The following is a 23,428-nucleotide window of genomic DNA, read 5'->3' as shown; positions in this document are numbered from 1 at the left end:
GCTTTTGAATACTCATTTTGATTTAAGGGATAGATATTTAGACAGAAAATTATGTCAAATGTTACATTGAAAGGCCATTTTTTTTGTTTTGCATACACTACCAAAAAGATGATGCAGCTGTTTTTATACTAAACATTCAACTTATATCATACCAGAGCAGTAACCTTCACAGTGTCTGCATTTCTTCTACAACCTTCCTGCCTCCTTAAGCACTGCAGGTTATTTTTTTAGTGTCAGATGCTGCCATCTAGTGGTGCATCTGAACAAGTAAACCTTCATGCTACTGCATTCGCTAAACCTCTGGATGGAGTTATCGTGCAACTTATTAAAGTGCATTTAATGATGCAAGAGCAGAGAATACTGTATGAAGTTTGAAAACACTTAAAATTCTCTCAATTAAAAGGTGCAACCCTCATACTTTCTTTTCCAGGATTTTATACTAGATGAAGTAACTGCTAAAAAGCTGTTAATAAGAAAAGAACATTGCTGTGAAAGAATTATGCCAACACCACCAAATTATCTTAAAGAAAAACAAATGTCTGCTCTGTATCGTGCACTGTTCTGTGATGATTGTTTCTAAATGCGTACAATAATCAAAGCACCCACAGAGCCCGTCTGATGACATGTTTACCGGTATGAGCCTCCACACAAACATTTATGCAAACTATTAAAAAATGCCCACATGAAGAACATTATCTTACACATAGGTCACTCAGATGACGCAGCCTACGCTTATGCACACAGCACCCTGGTGAACGTGTGGGAAAGCTGCTTCATTTAAAGGAAAAAAAGAGGAGAAAATAAAGAAACTACTCTCTACCCTCTGAACCCCACCCAGCTCTGATCCAGTTAAAATGAGGCAGGGCAGAGGAAAAAGCAAGAGAGAAAGAATACAGAGAACAAAGATGATAAAAAACATGAGTGATGAATAACAAAGAAAAAAGACTCAAAATAAAGAGGGAGGCACAAGTCATGGGTTTCCACTTGATGGTTTATGATCAACAACACTGCACAGTTTTTAGGCAAATACCAGACTGAAAAACACAGCAACTCTGCCTGAGAACCAGTAGAGACCCAGGTGATGGTGCTGGAGACGGGTTACTTCTACACTCTTTAAAAAACGGCTCCACCAAATAACATGTCCTCAAAGGCTGTAAGCCGAAATGACTCAACATAAAGTTAGAACAACTTAAAGCTAGCTAAGCATCGTCTCTGACCCCAACCATGGTCTGGACAGCAAAAGACACCCGAAATACAGCATCCTACACTTTGATAAGGTCTGACTGAAGCACTCTATTATATACCAGTCAATCCTTAACCGAATAGAGAGCTTGATCACAGATCAAAATCTTAATAAAGGCCCTTGAATATTTGTTTGAGCTTAAAATGTTGAAACAATAAAGGATAGAAATCCCACTTTCATATGAAGTTCTTTATTTGTGGAAAATAAACACTGAACTTCTGAGGACAGCTGACAAATTTATTTATTTAAAAAAAAAGGCAAAGCCTTAACAGAGGCACCCAAGATAAAGGACCGCTATACTGTTATGCATAACTTACACTGTATATGGACAAAAGTATTTGGCCACACCTGTTAATAAATAAATTCAGGTGTTTCAATCAGACCCATTGCCATAGGTACATAAAATCGAGCACCTAGCCATGCAGTCTCCATTTGCAAACATTTGTGATACTAAACTGGGTCGTTCTGAAGAACTCAGTGATTTCAAGTGTGGTACTGTGATGGATGCCACCTTTGCATTGTGAAAATTCATCCCTGCACATCAAAACATCAAAATTCATCCCTGCACAGTCAATTGTGATACAAAGTGGAAGCCTTTAGGGAACACAGCAGCTTGGGATGAACTTCAATGGGAGACTGTGAGTCAGGCTTCTGGTCCAGCATCAGTGCCTGACCTCATAAATGCTCTACAGACTGAATGGCAACAAATTCACACAAAAACACTAAAAAATCTTGTGAAAAGCTTTCCAAGACAAGTGGAGGCTGTTACAGATGCAAAAAGGGACAAACTTAATATTAAAGTATAGTTTGAATACAGTGTTATGGTCAGGAGGCCATACACATTTGCGTATAAAGTGTGTATACTATGGAAAAGTTTACTTTTTCTGTCTGAACTGGAGGAAAGAAAAAGAACAGGATGTTCCTCTAGAAGATCCCCTTGGTGCAATGCTACAATGTTATAATTGTCATTATGTGTTTGAGTTGTTTTGTTTTTGGCCCTTTTTTAAACTATACTTTGAATGTCAAAATGTTATTATCAATGACTGAACAAGAGCAAACTTGTTATCAGTCCTTACATAATCTGGTTAAAGAGGAAAAATAGTGATTGTGTACTCAAAGGACTTCTGCATTGCATTCAGGGGTTGATACAGCATCTTGTTTTCACATATGTCTTTTTTTTTTTTTTAATTTAATGTCAAGATTTGAAAATTCTGGAGGATATGTACAGAATAACTCTCAATATAAAGAGAATAAAAAAAATGAGTGAAATGTTTTTATCTTTGTATTTTATCTTTAACTTTTATGTTGAAAACAAGGCTGCTGTGATGCATTTTAAAAACTGTGGTGACATACAGTGCTATCAATCAACCAGATTAGAAGACCTCACCTGCTGGGGATTGTTGGGCATGTAGGGCAGCATGGTGGACACGTGGAACATGACCTCATAGCCCTGGTAGGTGGTGTAAAGGGAGTGGGTGCCCGTAGAGTCAGCTGGAGACACAGGAGAAAGTGTTCACTGTGATGCTGAATTAGAACGTTACACTTTGCTACGACGATGATGATCATGCTCTTTGGATGAAATTCCACCATGTCAGCACAAAGGAAGCAAAGAGTCTAAAACACATTCATGGTCTTAAATATGGAATATGGAAATACGGCAAAGAAAGGAGTACAAAAATGTCAAAATAAAGCTTTTCAGGGAACATAGGGGCTCAAAACTGGAACCATGACACATGGCTTGGATACTGCTTTGGACTTTGAAAACCTGTGGCTTCACCTGTGTTAAGCTAATGGATTTATTAGTGTAGGTATCTTCTCTGGAAAGCATCCTTGCAGCTTTGTTCAGGCATGAAAGGAAAATTAACGGTCTGTAGGAGGAGGATTGTTGTCTCTGATTTCTCAGGCTGCATTAATCAAGAATTTAAAAATGTTGTTTGCTGTTGAATGCTAAAAAAGTACTCAGCCTGTTTTCCTCTGCTTCATATCCAATCAATTTCTGTATCAGTTTCCAGATAATGTGCTTATTTTGTGTCCAACAATGCACAAGAACTTTTATAAAGGTATTTATTTCTGGACTAAATTCCTTTTTGCTTGCATGATTTGCTTTGAGGAATCACATTATTTGTGCTAAAATTTAACTGCAGGATGAAAGAGAGGAAGATGGCTCACTCACATGCTTTTATGATTCAATAAACTGATTCTATTTTCTCATAACACAGGAGAAGATAATCCAGTAATGACTTTATTAAATTGAAGCTAATATGGTGAACCAGAAGTGCTTTTTATAACTTTGTTTTGATGCAGACTCAGGTGTTAAATCAAACATGCTACTGATAAACAGTTGTAGAGAATTTCCTCAAAGGGGGCTCTTGTAATGACTTACTCTTTGTGTCGAGCTGTGCAGCATATTTGGTGAATCCTTTGAGGAGCACTTGTTCCCCCAGCAGCTCTAGGAAGGCAGAGAAGGCGGGCGACGCCTCCTCGTTGTTGTACATCTCCTCCTCTGTGCTCTGGCCTGCACGGCACAGCAGAACGCCCACCTTGTGCTTCTGACTTAACTGCAAGGCAGAAGGGAGATAACATTTATATTACGCACGCACACAGAGAACAGTATGAGCTTTTAATGCAACTTAATGACAAAGTAGATGTAATGGATAAGAATGTAAATCTGGAGGCACTTAAAGCTTATCTATGTTGTTGTATAAACCACCTACACAAACAAAAACAAGCTGGTAACCACCTTTGCTTTGCACTTCAGCCTCCATTAAATAAAAAGGTGAGATAAAACAGCTAATCATTAAAGCTTTTATGGTTACACACTTATGCTCAAACACCACACCCTCCCGGCTTCACTCAGCTTTCACTGCTCTCAGCCAAATGCTGCAATCTGTACCATCTCTAAGTAACTTATTCTGATCACAGAAACTTTATTACAGACTTTCTTTGCATACCAACTGCCACTGTGCAACTATACCTGATATATTCTTTGTTTAACAGCCATTTCAGCAAGACTGACTTACCCCACTGGACACTTTGTCATTTTTACTGCAAGATCCCCTGTCGAATGTTCAAACACAGACATGAAACTCACCCCCTGTTCATCCAGTTTTAGGAGCTGCTCCGTGACTTTGGGTGAGCTGACTGCGAGTCTCAAACAGGACACGTTGAGCTCAGGGACAACCTGCTCCAGAACCTCTTTGAGCGGCAGACCCCTCACTGTCCCGTGCCTCCCCGTAGATGCTACTCCATCCTCTAATATGGAGCCTCGCAGGGTCACGAGCTGTATGAAGAGACAAAAACTTAGTTCAAAAACTGGCAGCAGTGACAATACAGTCTTAACTTGAAAAAAAGAAAAACTGAAAGTGTCAAGACATAAGTGCATATTTGCAAAAGAAAAGAGAATTGCTAATATAGATTATTTCGAGATACAAAAAACTGTTGCAATTGTGCTTCAAAGATTGCTTTGGTCAGCCCAAGAATTTGAGAAAAAATAAGTTAAGCCTGTCGTAAGAGTGTGGAGATGGGACAAAGTTCCAGAAAGACAACCATCACTGCAGCCTTCAATCCTCTCCGCAAAAACACGAGAGCCCGCTTTGAGTTTGCAAAAAGCTCCTAAAGGACTCTCAATACTGTGAGAAACTGGTCTGATAAAACCAAGGTTGAACTGTTTGGCCTCAGTTCTAAACAATATGTCAGGAGGAAACCGAGCACCTGCCCAGTACCACCCCAAACGTGAAGCACTGTGGTGGTAGCATCATACTGTGGAGGTGAATTTCAGCAGCAGGGACTGGAAAACTGCAAGGTGTACCTAATTAAGTGACTGATGAGTGTATTTCTTTTTTCTGTCTCCCGCTGCTCACAGTAGTTTTGATTGAAATCGTAGCTGTATATCTGTTTTGTTTCATACATTTACAGAGCACATAAAAAAGTATTCACTCCTCTTTGATGCCTTACACTTTCAATGATTTTATAATCAATCATGGTAAATGAAATTCAGCTTTTTTGACAAAAGAATAAGGTTAAACAGTTGTTTTCATAAACAATCACCCCCTTTAAAGTGACTGACCCAATTCAACAGAGGTCCAGCCAAATGGTGCTAGTAGTCTCACAAATAGTGAAATGGGGATCAGCTCAGTGCAGTGAATGTGCTATATTGTTCCTCTGTTTTGCCACTCATAAAATGCTGTTTTCTGTGTTATTTCATTTCAAAACACAATAAAAATATTGTAAAAATGGCTGAGGAAAAGCATATAAAGTAATACTATTGATCAGGAAAGGGGTCCAGCACAGAGAGTACCACGCCTCAGGAAATGGAGATGATGATCAGTAGCCTGGGAGCTTAATGTGGGTCCATTAGATGAGGGATGGTTTCACCACTCATAGTAGTGCCCTGGTGCCCTGAAGCTACACTTTCTCTCACATGCTCACACACATGCACAGTGAGAGAGCTCTGTGTGGAGGATTTGAAGTCGAGCAGTGTTGTGAATTAATATTCTGCTCAGTGTTGTGCTGCCACAGAGTGCTGCTCCCCGGTGAGAGGAAATTGACCTGCTTCAAAACAGTAAGACTGTAATAACCTGAGATACAGTGAGGGAGGACTGTTCCCTCTCACTGCACTCACTCACACAGCTTCATTAAAAATGCATGGCAGACTCTGGGGCTGGCAGGGGCCGGAGAGACAGTCAAACCTCGGAGAGTCGGGTGTGTCTCAAAGATATGATGCTGATTGACATGCGGCTGAAAATTATGGCGCTGTTGTTTCTGTATGTCAGCTTCTGTGTGATGGCAGAGTGACTGTGACATGCAGCGCAGGAATGCGTGTGAAAAAATGTGTGATGGAGAAAGAAAGAGGAAGTCCCTGCACCTTGCTGTGTCAGCAGTGCTGCACAGAATGAAATGACAGACTTTGGGGGTTTGGATATTTGAGAGCAGCTGCGGCTTGAGTGGGAGAGAATAAATTCTGCAATCAATCTCTCTTCTTTTTTTTTCCTGTGTGGGAACAGCGGTCCCAGGCGTGCTGGCTGTGTGTGTTAGCTGAGCTTTGTGTACTTAGACGGTGGAGAGGCTCCATTGTTAAAGCAGAGCTAAGGTGATGAGGCCAGGCAGCCATGTAATCCAGCTAAAAACAACACAGAGCTACAGCAACACAAAGCAAGATGCTGTATGTATACAGCGAACAGGAGAAAACTTTACTGTTTGTTTAAGCAGTGACCTTGACAATGATAAGACATTTATTTCAGGAAACATTAAGAAGTAGGTCAAACCCAGTGTGAAAGGTCAGGGTTTTTTTGTTCTGTACAGCCTATAAAAAGAAACCAAGAACAAGATTCTTTACAACACTGTCTCTGATTGGCTAATCATTCATTTTAGACTTATGATATGCAAGGCCACCAATAAGGAAGGGAAAGAAGAAAGCATTCTGGGGCCCGGGCCTTCAGAGAATGCCATAGGTGTGTGCAAAAACATGGTCCACCATCCTTTGAAGAAATGACAACCAAATTTAATTTTGAACCACAACACTTCCAACTGTCACAGTTCAAAAATAATAAAAAATACACATTCAATTTACTGTTGCTTCAGTTAAAATGTAGCCTGTTTCAAAATTTAAACCCCCTCTCCTCAAAATTGTCTGAGAAATGACAATTCCATATGGACCACTCAGCAGACACAGAGTCACTCTAAAGACCCATAAACCGTTTTTTTTTTTGTAATAATTCACCTTTCTTCTTGAATGGAAAAAAAAACCATGTCCACCAAAAGACTAGCACCAACACTAATGATGGGATATGCTTGACATCATTAATTCACATTTTGCTAGGGAACCATTAACTAAAGCCCTTAGGGGGCCTGCCATTTCTCTGGGCAGCAGTTCAGCAATATATTGTCACCTTAACCACTGTGATTCAGTTGTCAAACTGCTGGTGGTAAATATTGATATTTTAAAAATATGGCACTCTAAAAGGTTTTGGTGGTGTTTATGACATGAATGAGGGAAAAATAAATGAAAGTTCATTGGCTAAAGATGTTGGCAGTAAAGAAGAAGAAAGAAAATGTGGAATAGCCTGACAAGAGGTCAAACTGACACCAAACTGAAGTGAATAAATACATGAATGCCCTTTACCTTTTATAGTTATAGTTAGCTTTATAAGATATCCTGATCTATCATGAGGTAAATGTCTTGCAATATTAATTACTGCTGAATTGTTGTGTCTTGATATTACCGCAATCATGGGCCATATATCACATCATGCTGTCACGAATCAGCTAAAATTGTCTCATTTTATGTTGTTTTTTACTCTCATTTAAGAAGTGAGAAAAATTAGGTACTTGGCAGTTTTGCTTTAAAGGGATACTACAACATTTTGGCAAATTCGTCCATTGCCATAATTCCTATAGTCTTAGTAATAGGTTAGTTACCTTTTAGTTGTCAGTGCAAGCTATTTTCAGATCACCGCTGCCGAGTTCATACCTGCTGTGCCAACTCAATGTGAGCAGATGATATTCCGGCTCTCCCTCATCAAACTCATCAAATACACAATCCAACAACTCCAAAATGCTCTTGTGGATAAGTTATGACCTGTACATTCACCATGCTATTAAAAAATAACGTAGAATTATGTAACATTACGACGCATGAAGCAAATACTTGGAACTATTTCTTGAGTAAACCACTGGGCGGAGTGACACAGTGAAGCAGCCATGTCTGGAGTGTAGTTCCGGCTTTGCATTTAGCTTTAAAACATCTCTGTCTTGTAATGTTTCATGATTATTTCATAGCATGGTGAATGTACAGGTCACAACTTGTCCATGAGAGCGTTTTGGAGTTGTTGGATTGTGTATTTGATGAGCTTGATGAGGGAGAGCTGGAATACTGTCTGCTTACATTGAGTTGGCAAAGCAGGTCCGAATTCGGCAGCAGCGATCTAAAAATAGCTTGCACCGATAACTGAAGGTAACGAATCTTCTACTAAGACTATAGGAATTATGGCAATGGACAAATTTGCCAAAATGTTGTAGTATCCCTTTAAGTCATAATATACAAAACTTTAAACATTAATGAAACAGAAATCAAATGTATCCACACTAAATAAATCATTGAGTGATAACTTTGTGAAGTCAAACTCCTTTGTTGGTTCGTTGTTTGTTTTCACACTGACAGTACAGCGTGTCCTTCAGCTTGTTTAATTGTTAAATTAAAACAACAGACATTTTAAACTAAAGAATAATTTGAGTTTTTTGGTCAAAAATATTTAAAAGAAATAAGAAACAAATCAAATTTGGACAGTGAATCAGAATGGAGATCAGTCCTGTGAAGGTTGCACTAAGTCTAAACACTGAAAGGCGTGGGGGAAGGGGGAGGGGGGCGATGCAGTTTGTTTTGGTGTAAGAGACCTGTTCTAAAATGCTACATCCACTGAAAGTTGCACATAATACCTTTAAAAAGGAACTCAAACAAATATTTGATTATCAGATTAGGAACAGGTTTTTGCTCTGAAAGTAAAAGAGCATGAATGACTCCTTTGTGAGAAAAGTCTTTGAAGAGATCTTAAAGAGTCTGCTAACTGATTCTCCATGAACACCAGTCCATCACTTAATGCATTAGGACTTTTTGATCCATCAGAATGGAAAAGTGGTTGGGTGTGCTCCCTCTGAGAGACGGCCAAACGCTTTGGGCAGAACAGCCAGTGTTTGGTTTGGCTTTTCTGTGCTGAGACTGAGCAGGTGGAATTTTCCACAGACAGAGAGGGGTGAGGGAAGCAAAGGGGTGAGGTTAATATCAGGGCAGAGAGAGGATAAGAAGAGTTACAGGTAAGGCCGGGTGAAATGAAAGTAAGAATTAACTCAAGTATGCACACTCATCCTGACTCATTACTGGCAGATCTGTTCATACCTCGCTGGTTCTGACGATGAGCCGGTATTGGTACTGGTCTTTCAGGTCTTTGGTGTCATCCAGTTTCTCCCTGCGGATGCTCACAGCCACGGCACCCAGCTTTTCATCGGTCCCAAAGTAGTTTGAGTGCTCTGGTGAAGGAAAAGGATGAATCACAGTTATGATTTTAGTTAGTCGTGGAGGGAATGTTCATTGATTTATTTATGTTTGAGAAAAAGCTTGTCCTTTTCATATCTGCAATGCATCAGCGTGAAAGATGACGTGTTGGGTTTTAAAGACAAAGAGTAAAGTTTGATCATTTTTGCTTTTTAATTAAATCAATCAATTACAAAGCAATGTCATATGTTATTGATTTGTTACTGATTTGTTATAGGGATGCAGAAGTTTCTTGAGTAAATGTTAGGATAAATCAAATGCAATGGGGCACAGATGGTCTTGTGCTTAGGTCGTGCCCCATGGACGCAGGCGGCTTGGGCCCAATTCTGGCCTGTGGCTCCTTTCCTGCATGTCCCTCTCCCATGCTCTAATCTCTGTTTCCGACTCTATCCAGTGTCCTCCTCTGAGAATAAAGGCATAAAAAGCTGGGAGAATACACTAGCCATGACAATTACTTAACTAAACAAGAAAATATGGAGAGTTATATCCCATCTCTGGATTCCCCTGTACAATGCTTGGTAATGAAGAGAGCCAGATCCTTCTTTTTGTCTAATCCTACCAGTGTGGGATAGATTTTTTCACTGTTGCCCCAATCAAGACACAATATAAACTAAAGGTGGACATTAAAATGAGCTATAAGTGGCAGTGTCATCTTAAAAGTCCCATGCTGCAGCTGCTATTTTGTACTTTTAGTTCTAAATATACTGAAATATTCTGGCAAAGGTTGTGACTGCATGTTGAGTGTATATCAATAAATGTTTATGTGTGCAGAGTAAAGGGTGTGGGGCTTTAAAATACTTTCATCTTCCACAGGGTGGCTCGGCTGTAAAAGTTTGGGAACCACTGTGTTAAGGTCTGAGATGGCTCTATACTAATTCAGATTTGTTTTTAGGTCCAGGCCTAATCCTTTTGATAATTAACCCTAAATAACATAGTTCCCTGAACAAATATCTTCAACTTTCTTAACACAATCAGCTGAACAAATTACCTTACTTCTTTCCAAGTATTCAGCCTTAACTTTTGTATTTTTTAAACCTCAATTTAACATATAACCGCAGAGAGGAGACTTTATTGCATGTAAAACCTTTACTGTGCCTACTGTCCAGTAAGCAGGACTGACAAATGAGGGACATTAAGTCAAGGACAAGACTAAGACAATGACATGTTATCTAATAATCAATACTTGCATAATTACAAAATCAATGCAGCTGACACAAGGTAGCTCAGAGAAAAAGATAACGAGGACTGAGGCACACGAGGATTAAAGGACTAGATATTCATGGGACGTGTGAGGAGCACAACTACGTAAAAGATTCAATAGACACAACTGATGATGTGAGCGTTTAACAAACTAGAGAGGAACAAATACGTTTATAGTCTTGCGAATCAATACACTGGACAAAGGGTTAGAAAGAAAAAACACATTTGAGGGTTCATAAAAGCATTGGCAAACAATGCATTCAACTAATAAGAGGCTGAGAAAAAAGCTACCCACAGAACACCAGAAGTCATAAAAATATTTAAAGAACCGAAGAGGAATCAGAGGATTTTCAACCTTTCTATTATCAGATGTTTGGGAGATGAGAAATGTCAGCATTATGGACTGCACAGGAAGGTGTGTTCTAAAGTGTGTTCAAACAGCTCACCCATAGTGCCTAATAAGTATTCACCCCCTTGGAGGTTTTACCCTTTCAATGATTTTAAAAATCAATCATGGTCAACATAATTTGGCTTTGTTGACAAAAAGTAAAAAAAAAATAAAAAAAAAACATCTTTAATGTCAAAGGGAAAACAGATTTCTACAAATGAATATCAATTAAATAACATATGTAATTCTAAATAAGTGACAGCACAAATATTCATCCCCCTTCAAGTCAGCATTTAGTAGACAAACCTTTTGCTGCAATGACAGCACTGAGTCTATGTCAATAGAGAGTGAAGAGTTGCAGAATGCATAAGATTGTCCTCCAGGATTTTTTTTTATATTTTGCCGGATTCATTTTGCCAATAGGCATCCCCACAGCATGATGCTGCCACCACTATGCTTCACAGGGAGGATGGTGTGTTTGTGGTGATGTGCAGTGATTTATGTCTGCAAAACACAGGCCATAAAGCACCATTTTGGTCCCATCAGACAAAAGAACTTTGTTCCACTTGACCATGGAGTCTCCCACAAGCCTTTTGGCAAACTCATCGACATTTAATGAGTTTTCTCAACAGTAGCTTTCCTTTGCCAGTCTCCCACAAAGATGTGACTGGAAAAGAACCCAGAGATAGTTGTTGTATGCAGAGTCTCTCCCATCTCAGCAGCTGAAGCTTGTAACTCCTTCAGAGTAGTCATAGGTGTCTTGGTGGCCTCTCTCACTAGTCACTCAGTTTGTGAGGGAGGCCTGATCTAGGCAGATGTGCTTTTTTCTTCACATTTCTTAAGGATTGATTTAACTGAAATCTTGGGGATGTTCAATATCTTGGAAATTTTTTTGTGCTCACCCCTGACTTATACTTGCAAAGGGGGGTTAATACACAGTCACTTATTTTTTATTACGTATTTTTTTGCTTAATTGACATTAGTTTGTACAAATCTGATTTCATCAGCACATCACATTAAAGAACCTTTTTGTATTTCTTGTCAAAAATTCCACAACATATTGATAATTTTTCTGATGAACATCCATGCTTCCTGTAAACTAGCCATGGCATATGCTATTGTTTTGTGCCTCACACCACATGATCATCTCCCTGAGCCATCTAAATAAATTCAAAATGAAATAAATGAAAAACAGTTCTCAAAAGTCAAGCTTGTCCTTATCCTAAGCCCCAAAACTTAGCCAAAGTAATGTGAACGCCGCAGGCACAGAGGGAGTAGAAAGACAAATTCTCCACAAAGTCAGTGAGGATTCTACGTCGACTAGTACTCCTCCTCTACCCCCGTCTGGTCAACATACATATGAGGAAACCCAGGCCTGTTTAGCTCCCGTGCCACATCCTGTGGTGAAAATGTCAGCGTTTTGATGAGGCTTTCTGACGCGTGCACACACAATCACAGCTGCATTCTGCGGGACAGCTAAGCGGGAAACGAGCAAGCAGATGAACATATTTTTGGTGCGATAACCTTTATCTGTGTTGCTGCAGGCCTGCCTCCCTCTCTCTCTCACACACACGCTCACTCGCATACGTGTGCTCCCAACAGCATCTGTCACTAATTAGGGTGCAGCCAGATGATGCTCTGCCGAGGGGAGAGTTTCATCCACACTGTCTAAGGACGTGGTGCTGACAAAAATGCCCATGCATGCACACACAGATGCACACACATCACACATGTCTCTGTGAAGGTAGGTGTTACTTCTGACACTAAAACCAGATGTAAGACAAAGCGTTCCTGGCTGATGTTGTTGAGTGGTACTTATATTGGTGTACAACGGCAGGTGGTGTATCATCAGCTCAAAGTTTGCCAACAGTCCAGTGGCAGGTACATGTGTAATAAAAACTCTGGGAGCGCTGCCAGCTTGGCCCCTCGCTCTGCCCCGGCCCAGCTGGATATCAACAGCCGGAGGAGGAAATGTGGGAAATGACAGCAGGGAGACGACATCTTTGCTGTCTAATTCACACTTACGGATAACAGCAAGGGGCTACATCAGAATATGAAATCTGCATGTGCATACAGTAGGGTGAGATATTAAGGATTATTTTCACTATTGAATACTGTGCTTTTGATTTTAATGATGATTGAAAAGAAGAAAAAAATCTGAATTACATATGCAGTGATTGTGAAAATCAGGGCTAAAAAATAATCATTTAGCTGACTGACAATAATGATGCCATTTTCATCAGTTCTTTGTTAATTTTTTGTGCATTTTTACAAATGAGCTGTGGGAATGAGTACAGTTTAATAGTTGACAATGGTTCCTTTCCTGAAACATCATTAAAAATGGTATTACAAACTGCATATTGATAATCTTTCCGACAGAAATTTTATGACTCCCACACTGCCCCATTTTAAAATGACAATGAATCAGTTTGTGCAACAGGGGAATTCCTCTGCCTCCCCAAAAACATCCTCTTTGAATCATCAGTGAAGTGTACTTGCTTTCCCAAATAAAACAGATGTGACATGACAGATCAGTGTTTCCCACAAGCCTTAATTTTACTTGCAGTAGTCAGTAGAGAGGGACGACTTTACTGAAGCATGAGAAAGTTGGCTTATATTTAAGAATCTGTCAGTAGCTTTAACTTTGGGTACAAGCAGGCAATTTGACCTCCGCTTGTACTTTCTCTAATATCATAGAATAGCCTGCAAAAATCCTCTTTGATCAGCCTGTCTGATATTGGTCTTTTCACTGCTTAGTTTCAGTGTCTAATATCTAGTTGTAGTGACTGGCATTATTATCAATAGTATCATTTTGAATTATAATGTGACATATTGTATTATACATTAATATTAAGTTTAAAGTTTGTATGTGTCATACATATTAGCCTTTTCCTTATACACACAACATAAATATTCAACAAATAAGGCAGTGTGGGATCACTAATCTAAGAAACAGGCTCATCACCCTATTTATGATAGATAAGATAACTTCACAGTATTACAGTAATATTTCATGTTTTTTGAGCATTCACAGCCCTGGTTCTTCAAAAATTGCATTCTCTGGTTTTAGTAACTGTGTGTGTCTTCTATTCTGCGTCTATACATTCACTCACATCTCTGCCTCACTCATACTGCTTCCTCTTCTCCTCTCTACATGCATGTGGGATCTTTAACTGTTCTCAGCAGCAGTATGTTTCATGAATTTATTTATTTACAACTCATTATGACAAAACTGTTCATGTCACAAAGCTTATGAAAATCATTCAAACATTGCTAGACGGAGAGCACTGCAGATGCTAACACTTTATGAAATATATAAAATATCATAAGTGTGATTTCCAGGCCAAAATTCATGCCTATACTGGTGAAACAAAACTTTCAAATCTGCAGCAGTAGCTCATCCAATTTTTTCTTCTTCCTGTTGATTTGTGAAGTGACAGCACAACGAGGAAATGCATGGAAGTCGAGGTGTAGGACATAGTGAGATCAAATGCTGCTGTATACAGGGGGAAGACAACTTTGTCATAACTATTTAAATATCAAAATGCTGAAATGGCCGGTAATTTTACTTGCGCGGGCATCAATATACAGGTGTATATACAGGGCTGATATAAGCTCATACTGATGTTTAACTGATACATTCTCTAAGATCTGAAAATGTGTCAGTTATTAAAAATTTTATGATAGAATAGATCAGATAGGGATATAACTATCTGCATAGGCCTCCAATGAAAATGCTGAATCCTGTTCGATGAGTGTAGCTGACAAAGCATTACACTGACCCTGTACTATGATCATTTAGTATCAGCCTCCACCTTCAGTCTCAAATTTCAAGTAAATAATGACAAAAACACAATAATGCACTGTGGAAAGTGTTGCAGAAACGATAATATCTAAGCTGCTGTCTTTGCTAAATTAAGTATTATATAGGAAGCTGTATTGGGTTGGTTATATGCACGTCATGCAGGTCAAATCCTGCTTAACCGATTTAAGTGTTGTACAAGTCTTTATGATGTTTAAATGTGCTTTAGCTTGATTCTGAATCAGCTCTTAATGGATGTGAACTCCAGAAAAGCACTTATAAGTAATAATACTGCAATCATAACCATGTGGAACCAGTCTTTCCTTATTATGTTTTATAGTGTTTTTCTCCTAAAAATACAGCTGCCATGTAACTTTGCAAAGCAGATGGATTCTCCCGTTTCAGTGTTTCTCACTGGCAAATCCATCTTGCAAAGCTCCTGTCTGAACCGTTTGGGCCCAGTTAGAAAATGACAGGACCAATCAGCAACAAGGGGCAGTACTTTCGGGCGCAGCAGAGTCGTGACGTGTGCAGGCACCAACAACAGGCCAGTGCCGTTGTGGCGAAAGACATTAGCATGGATGTGTAGCATAGTTTTATCTGAACCTGGCATTTCTTTGTTAAAAGAAGAACAAAGAACAGCAGTGAGTTGTTTTCTTTTCAAAACGACAAAAGTCGTGTACTAACATGTCTATAGTCACCATGGTTCGCGTTATGCAGTTCTATATGGAGTTTGCTCCTTGGAAGCTGCGTACACGCACCTCGGTAGCGGCGACAACGTCATGTGTTTTGTTGCTCTGACTTGCTCGTAAAGATATGCCAGAACGTTCATCCAGTCACCCTCCGAGTTTTTTCAAAGGTTCTACCCTTTCCCAAATGCTGTGTATTGAAGGTTATCCAGATGGATGTGTGAAACACATCCATCTGGTGTGTCAGGTTAGCTGCCATCAACATCAGTGATTTTTTTTTGTTTCAAAAGTGTCATCTGGTGTACTTACCTTTCCCATGAAAGTAGTCTCTGTAGTATCTGGCCCCCAGGTCTACATGCTCAATGCTGTACAGTTTCAGTCGTTCCAGCCTCGTCACCTGCTGTTCAATAGGAACCTCCAGCACCGACACGCTAGCGTTACACTTCCTGAGCCAGCCCCTCAGTCCGTCTCCATCTCCTCCTCGCTCTGCTGACGAGCTGAGGAAGCTAATGTTTCTCTCCCCGTGGCCCCCGGTCTCATTGAGGAAGTGGGGGCAGCAGAGGAGCAGCGGGCTTGAGCCGTTGGCTCCTGGAGGTCCATCTAGGGGGTCAATGCCTAGAGAAGGTGTAGTGGATGCAGGGTCGAGGCTGAGGGTGAGGTCCTCTATACTGGAATAAACCGGGTCATTCACAGCTGATGTTCTGGACACAGACATGGACACTGAAGCAGCTGATGCCCCAGTGGCCGTATTCCTCCGCTGGGCAGCATAGCCCCGCTGACTGGCTGCCTCATGGAGGTCAAACAGGATGCTCTGAGCATCAAAGTGGACAAAGCTTTTTGGGCAAATCCACGGTTTGTATGAAGCCCCATCCTCATTATTCTCTCCTTTACCTCCATCTAGCTCCCCACGACTAGAGCTCCTGAGTTTCCTGAACAAAGAGGAGGTGCCTAGTGATGACTCTGTCCCTCCGCTTTTTTTCCTCACTCTCTCTGAACTATCTTTCTTCCCTGACCCCCTGTCGTCCCCACCCAAGGGACCAGGTGAGGGAGCAGAGGGGAGTGGCGTGCTCGTGTCTGGGGCGCGCAGCAGCTCCCTGAGTCGTGAAGGTGCAGAGCTGCGCTGGTCCGGCCTCTCCTGGTGGAACTGGCTGAGCATGTCGAAGAAGCTCTGCTCAGGAATGCCCTGGATGTCGATGGAGGAGGTGCTGCCATACTCTCTGAACAGGGTCCCCATCCCACCACCTCCGCGGACCTCCACCTTGGAGCACAAAGGAAAACATTTTGTGATGACATATTACAATTCACAGTTAAATTCAGGCAAGTTTCAAACTCAACAGAGGTTTGTTTTTGGTGTAAAAGTGGACAAAATAACGAAATAAATGCGAATTTAATGCTACACTACAGTCGGTCAGTGTGCAGTAAAACATCATGGAAACCTTTGGAAACAAGTACATATTTATGCAGCCATACTTGTGGGTGAACAAGGGGTCTTACTAAGAAAGAAGAAAGTGGTTGAGTTGTGTATTTTGAAAATTCTTGATAAAGTCTGAGTGACCACACACATGCTACTCTCCCTCTTTGTACCAGAGTTCATGATGCTTTTTATTGTCCCATATTGCCACACTGTGTCAACAATATCAAAGAACTAAAAAGGAAACATACTTTATTATTTAACTGAAAAAAAAACAAGCATGAGAATGGCTGAATATTTAGGACTCACCTCATTCTCGTCCTGCTCACTCAGCGTCACCTCACTGTTGGAGCGTTGTCTCAGCGGAGGAAATACTCTGAGGTTCAATGGTGAACCTTTTTCACCGCCGAACACTCCTCCTCTGAACTCTACATCCTTTGACCACCGTCTTGGCAATCTAGCAACTCCTCCTCGTACCAACCCAACATCCGATGATAAAACAGATGAGGAAATTGTATCACAGCAGTGATTTCCATGGTGGTTGTTGCCCATTTGGCCATTTTCAAGCAGCGACTCCCTGGACTGTGCACGGCGCGGTGGCCATTCTGCAGCCCGGGCCCGAACACCCATTTTGGGCACGGAGATGCGTGGGATGGCAGGGTCTGTATGTCCTGGAGCTGGGTGGCCATTTGGGGTGTGGCGAAATGGATTTTGCTGAGGCAACCCACCTCCTCCGCCTCCCCCTCCTCCATCCAGGAGGTCCGAAGAGGTGCAAGTGACCCCTCTGTCTCTGTAGCTGTTCATAACACCCCAGGAGAGCTCAGGGCAGGGAGGCAGAGGGCTGGCATCCCATGGCAGGAGGGGTGTTGGGAAATAGTGAGAGGAGGGGCTCCACACACGCTCTGCTGACGGTGCTACGTCCTCCAGCTCCCAAAAACATCGCTTATCACTTGAAGAAAGGGACAGTTTTACTGGTCCATCCAGGACCAGTGTGAGTCGAGGCCAGTTGCTCTTCTTCCACTTCTTTTAGTCTGAGAAAAGACCAGAAAAAATACATCAATAGAGCAAAGCAACGGCAAATCATCTGCACAACAAAGGAAAAGCAAAGCTAATTTTTTAACATCACAGAGCTCATGTGACCCAAATTTTTCTCCACAGGTGTAAAGAAAAGCTGAGCTCTAAACTCAGAAAAGAGTGAGCCAGTAAACTGTGAAACACCATGAGGCTGATAAGACAGAGAGGGAGGGAAATAAGGTGAGGTGATGTGACAGAGGATTTCTCCCGTTGAGGCTAATCTTCAGGAGGCTGACAGGGGATATTACTATCACACTCTCTGTGCACTCCAAAGCATGTGTGTTCACACTCATATACCCACAGGATGGGAACACTGTGGCTGCTCTGCTGCAGATTAAACCAATGAAACACTTCAGCTAGTACTATCAGACTAAAAAGTAATACAAACCATTAAAAAGACACACTTTAAATGTCCCCGTCTCTTTAAATAAAGTAGAGCAGACCTTGTTTCTGTGTCACCATGAAGCCCAATGACTTTTATAACATGGAGATGAATTTGAGCTTTGTAGAAGGCAGAAAAGGGCAGAGGCAGAAAGTGACCTAACAGCTGGAGAGGTGAGGTGGGGTAAAATCCAGAAATAGACGGTTATAGAGTCAAGAAAAAGCAACGAGGAGAGCGGCGCATTGCTCAGTGAACCACAGTGGCATGCTTTGATGTGACAGTCAGGCTCCTTCAAGTTTAAAAAAATCCACTGACCTTGTGAAGACTCTTTACTGCTTAATCAGAGACAGAGGTTCAAAGTGAAGGTTTTTCAGAGAAGTAATGTGTTCACGTATTAATGAGTTGTAAAGGAATATTTGAGCTTTAACCTTCCTGATTTATATTAATGTTAACACTTGATTTGGTGATCTAAATGCATCAAGTCATGGTTGAAATGTTTGGGGTTTGTCTCTGTTATTGAGAAACCAGCAGGAAATTGATATTGTAGCAGTTTTTGGTAATATGCAATATGTAATGAGCTATGGCATTAATGCTGGATGTTGGATCTTTGCAGCTTTAAGCATTAAACATTTCTCTAGCTCGTATCATCTGCTGTGTTTGTCTGGTTCATGTTTGGGTTTCTATTGAGCTAACCAAAATTTAATTGAGAGATTTCAAGTAATCTTTAGGACCTTTACAATTGCATAAAAATGTAAAAAAGAATGTTAAATGTTAAATAGAGGGCACTAAAAATGATTGATGTTTAATGTTATCAATGCAGTTGTTTCTATTATTCATAATCTTTTCAGGGCAAATCAATGTATATAAACACTTAAAGTTGAATATGTGTGCTAAAGGCTACAGACCATCTTAAACACTAGAACTGCTGTGCATCTCTGTATACCTAAAACAGCCAACAGGTCAAATTTACCTGTCATTAAAGTGCCTTGATTTTCATAAATATCACTGAGCAAAGGCTGTTAATTAACCACTGACACTGAACAGCTTATTAACCACAGATAGCAAACTAGATCACTGTTGGAAGACGATCCGTCACATAGAAAATTGGACTGACTGTTAATCCCCAAACTTCCTCATCACTGGATTGTTCTTCATTAAAAGCACTGAGATTAACTTTCGACATTTAACAATGGTAAATGTCTTTTTTTTCCCTGTTGTATCCACGTTGAAGGTTGATCTATTGACTTCTGATTAGGCATAGCTGCAATAGAGGGAAGGTATTTCCATTGTCCCATCTATTTATTGCTGTTGTGAAATAAAACAGTGGAAAAAAAATGGGGTAAATTTGACCTGCATGGTAGTTCAAGATATAAATGCCCATTAACAAATTTTGGGTTTAGGCAAAGATTTCTTCTATGTCACCTGGTGCTATAAAACAAACTTTTAGGAAAAGTCAAATAATGACAGTCTTTAAGATTGTACATACATCAAGTAAGATACAATTAAAGAACAGCCTTGGGTAAATTTTACCCATTGGCAGTTCTAGTGTTTAATGAATGAGTCATATTATTTTATGGAGAGAACAGAAGAAAAAATATCAAGTGACAGAATTGCTGTTTTAACAAGTAACTTAAATTGCTGCTAGTGATCAAGTAAGAAATTCAACAAGCATATTCAATAATTTAAAATGTGTAATGAAATTATTATACATTTATTAGCTGTTTCTAATGTTTCAGTGAGTAGTCAATTCAAAACTGCTTTTTAACAGTTTCAGCTCTTGGGCTGATGTTGAGAGTCTGTAAAACAATTGTTCTCAACTGGTGGGTTGGGGCCCAAAGTGGGTCACAGATCCATTTTCAGTTGGTCGTGGATGTTCTATGCCTAGTAAAAAAAAATGTGTCAAAAAGTCTTTGAACCACTTTCTTAAAATGTTTGTTTTGTTCAATTTCTTTGTTTTATCACATTCTGTATCTTGTGAGGGCCAAACTGCATTGTTTTTAAATAAATAAATCTGATTGGTTGAAAATTTTTAAAAATTTGCGACAGGGTTTTTCCCCAAAAGAGTTGGTAGTGGTTTCAAAGGCTAGACCAGATGAGAACCACATCTTTTTTATTATACACAGACATAGAAATGTGATAACTGACCCCTTCTGCCAACACAGTAATGCCCAAAAAAGACTTATTAGTGTTTCCCACACACTGATAAGTCTTGGATGGGCCGCCCAAGTGTATTCGCGGACCATTTTTTTTTTCTAATGTATATAGTCACCATTGTACATCTCTTGTAAATGTACTGATTGTGGTTACATGTTAAAAACTGGGCTTCATTTACTGTCATTTTATCATTGTTCTGCAGCTTCTTAGCCTTTAAACCCACAGCCTACCTGTGGCTATCACAAAACACTGAATGAAACATCAAAAGGTGAGTGATGTTTTTCAAGTGCGTTCAGAAAACGTACTAATGATGAATGCCATCAGGAAAATCAGAAACAAAAAATTTAACACACAGAATGGGAGAGTGGGATTGTCATCTCTAGTCTGTAGGACACTGCTTACGTTTCATGTTTGCAAAAATGAATAGGATATTAGCAATAAAAACTGAATACCACATACAGAGAGGAAAATTAAGATCAATGTACATGTTCCCCAGCCTTTACTGTTAAATATTTCAGCTTAAGTTAAATGTGTAAAGTGTAAATGTGCTTAACCCATCTCCGCTGAAGCCTTACTGCTTCATTTTGTGAATTCCCTTTCCATTCTCAGATTTCTATGAATCCCATTCTCTATTGAAGTCTCCATCTTTGGATTTAATCTCCTTTATCTACATGTCTCCTCACGTTGCCAAAGTCTTAAAAATAGATACCAAGTTTATTACTGCTATCTTTTGCCCCAATTCAGATTCCTGCAATAACGAAAAATGAAACCTTCCTGTCATTCTTTTATTGGAGTAAAACATGTGATTCAACTGCTCACTATCACACAATTCTTATCAGAGAAGTTTATTCATTACTAAGGCTATCTTGGTTTAAGAGTGCTGACTTTTTTATTCTTCAGACCAAGGGCAATAATACTAGTATATCAGAAGATTTAACCACAAGCAGCAAGCAGTTCCATTCAGACTTTCATACAGCCATGTTACAATTTTTGTAGCTTCACAGATATTTCTGTTAGATGTGGAATATCAGGTTAAAAATGAGGAATTTTACTTGTCTTGCCAGAGAAACTCAAGATTGCCACCGCGCATGTGCAAATGGGCCGTTGATCCGGTAGTGACCAACCAACTCGATATGGAAGACGCTAAACAGCACGTTGGCCCTCCCGATGGTAAATTTGAGTACAAAAAAACCCACAAGATGGAACAGTTGAACGACATAAAGTATTATGCACATTCTGCAGGAAGGAGTTTTCTTTTCACCAAAGCACTTCCAGCTTTAAATACCACATTAACGCGAAGCATATGTTCGTTGGGGATTCTGCTAGCACTTTGGCTAATGCGTCGCCAAGCTTGCAAAATGAAACGCGATTCATATAGATTAAAAATGAATGATATTTAATCATGATTAATTGAAATTAATCCACAGCAACCCTGTGATTAATCTGATTAAAAATCTTTTTAGTTTGACAGCACTAATTTTTCTTTTTATGAAAATAAACATACTTCTACAAATCATGATTAGATTAAATTTGTACTACTGATTTCCAGTAAGTCTTACTGCCTGTAGAAAGCTTACAGCTGGAACATTTCTACTGGGAGCACAAATCTTTGCTTGTCTCTCCTCAGCTGTCACAGTACGTTCTACAAACGTTGACTCCTGGGATGACTATCTCATTATGAGGTCCAAATTTGTTTACCGCTGAGCTTTTCATTGTGTCAAGGCATTTCAGAGTGGTTTGTGTGTGTTTTACAATACACAGTGCCTTTTATAAGTCCTCGCTGAATTAATTTTTGGCTCCAAGACTGCATTAGTCATTCACTCATACATGCACATGGGCACAATCAACAGAACTCATTCACAGCAAACAAAATCCCCTTATTATCACACAGATGTGAAAATGTATTACGTCTTTGTTTTAGGACGACCGAAGACACTTCCAGGCAAAAGGCTGCTGCTCTGATCATGCTCTCTGACAGAGTCTCTCCTCAGGGCTGTCCTGTGATCCACCATCAGGCTCAATCCCAGATTATCCGACCCCAGCTGCAGGAGCAGCAGAATGGCTTCATTATGTGTCTGAGGTGTCTGGTGAACAAGGCTACGCACAGAGAGAGGATTCACTGATCTCTGTGAGTGACTTCTGTAAGAGTACAGCCTATAAGTGAGAGATGTGATAACTTCAATCAGACAACGACTACATGGAAAACAATAATTCCAAACAAGACTTCCTTCAATGACATCACAACAAGACTAAGAGCGTGCAGCCATGCCAGAAGCTCTAGGTGACAGAACTTAAGCTCAGAGCTCAGAGCAAGAGCTAACACTCCAGCTGCCTTAAAGAGCTGTGGGGTAAGATGGGCACACACCAGTGAAGGCAGTTTCCCACTTGACAGTCCTAGTGATTTTAGCTCTTACTGCCCATTGGTCTATAACGTTGGGTAGTTGGGGCCAAGGTGGGGCTATGTGGTAGGGTAGCACTGTCACTACCTGACTAGCCTACATAAACAGAGCCTGGGTCTATTTAAGGTGGTAATGCTGTTTGGATACGGTAGCACATAAGAGCCATGTAACTCATCAGTGGAGCACAAAGGCTTAAGTGGGACAAAGTATCTTGTGTTTGTTTCAAAGAGGGGTGCTTTAAGCTAAATGCTAATGTCGCACACTGACATGAAAACAAGAGACACTGCACCCAGGGTGTCAGAGAGACAGAAGGTTGCACACAGGACAGGACCTTTTACTCTGAGTCTGCTGCTGAAGTCCTGTTAGAAACTGTCTTTTATTTTTCACTGAAGATTTATTTGAAGGCTTTAAGTTTTAACCAGTTTCCTACACAGTTCTAAAAATGAAATTTAAGACGTTTAAAGACATTTTAAGACTTGAAGTGAGAAAAATTAATATTACTTTTAGCTCAGCAAAAAATCGTTAATGAAAGGCAGATGAGATTTCTCAAACAGAACGACATTTTCTGATTCAATGTAATGTTTACTCAATGCCCAACAATATAGGGCAGTAGTTGCCAAATGGTGTGCCTTCATGAGA

The 23,428-nt window shown here is 40.2% G+C and overlaps 1 protein-coding gene across 5 annotated transcripts in view; it reads right to left on the bottom strand.

The window, feature by feature from the left end:
* sipa1l3 (signal-induced proliferation-associated 1 like 3) overlaps nt 1–23,428 on the bottom strand; it is a 109,060-nt gene that overhangs the window by 26,261 nt on the left and 59,371 nt on the right. For all 5 annotated transcript variants that reach the window (XM_041802394.1, XM_041802411.1, XM_041802403.1 and 2 more), the window contains 6 exons: nt 17,090–17,811; nt 15,679–16,627; nt 9,135–9,265; nt 4,335–4,523; nt 3,627–3,801; nt 2,631–2,734 (listed from right to left, as the gene is read on the bottom strand). In XM_041802394.1, the coding sequence (XP_041658328.1) occupies nt 2,631–2,734; nt 3,627–3,801; nt 4,335–4,523; nt 9,135–9,265; nt 15,679–16,627; nt 17,090–17,584 (2,043 nt within the window). In that variant the 5' untranslated portion in view covers nt 17,585–17,811. The remainder of the gene's footprint in view (nt 1–2,630; nt 2,735–3,626; nt 3,802–4,334; nt 4,524–9,134; nt 9,266–15,678; nt 16,628–17,089; nt 17,812–23,428) is intronic.

Source organism: Cheilinus undulatus, linkage group 2, assembly GCF_018320785.1.
Source record: "Cheilinus undulatus linkage group 2, ASM1832078v1, whole genome shotgun sequence".
Classification (NCBI taxonomy): Eukaryota; Metazoa; Chordata; class Actinopteri; order Labriformes; family Labridae; genus Cheilinus; species Cheilinus undulatus.
This window is presented reverse-complemented; position numbering and strand designations above follow the sequence as displayed.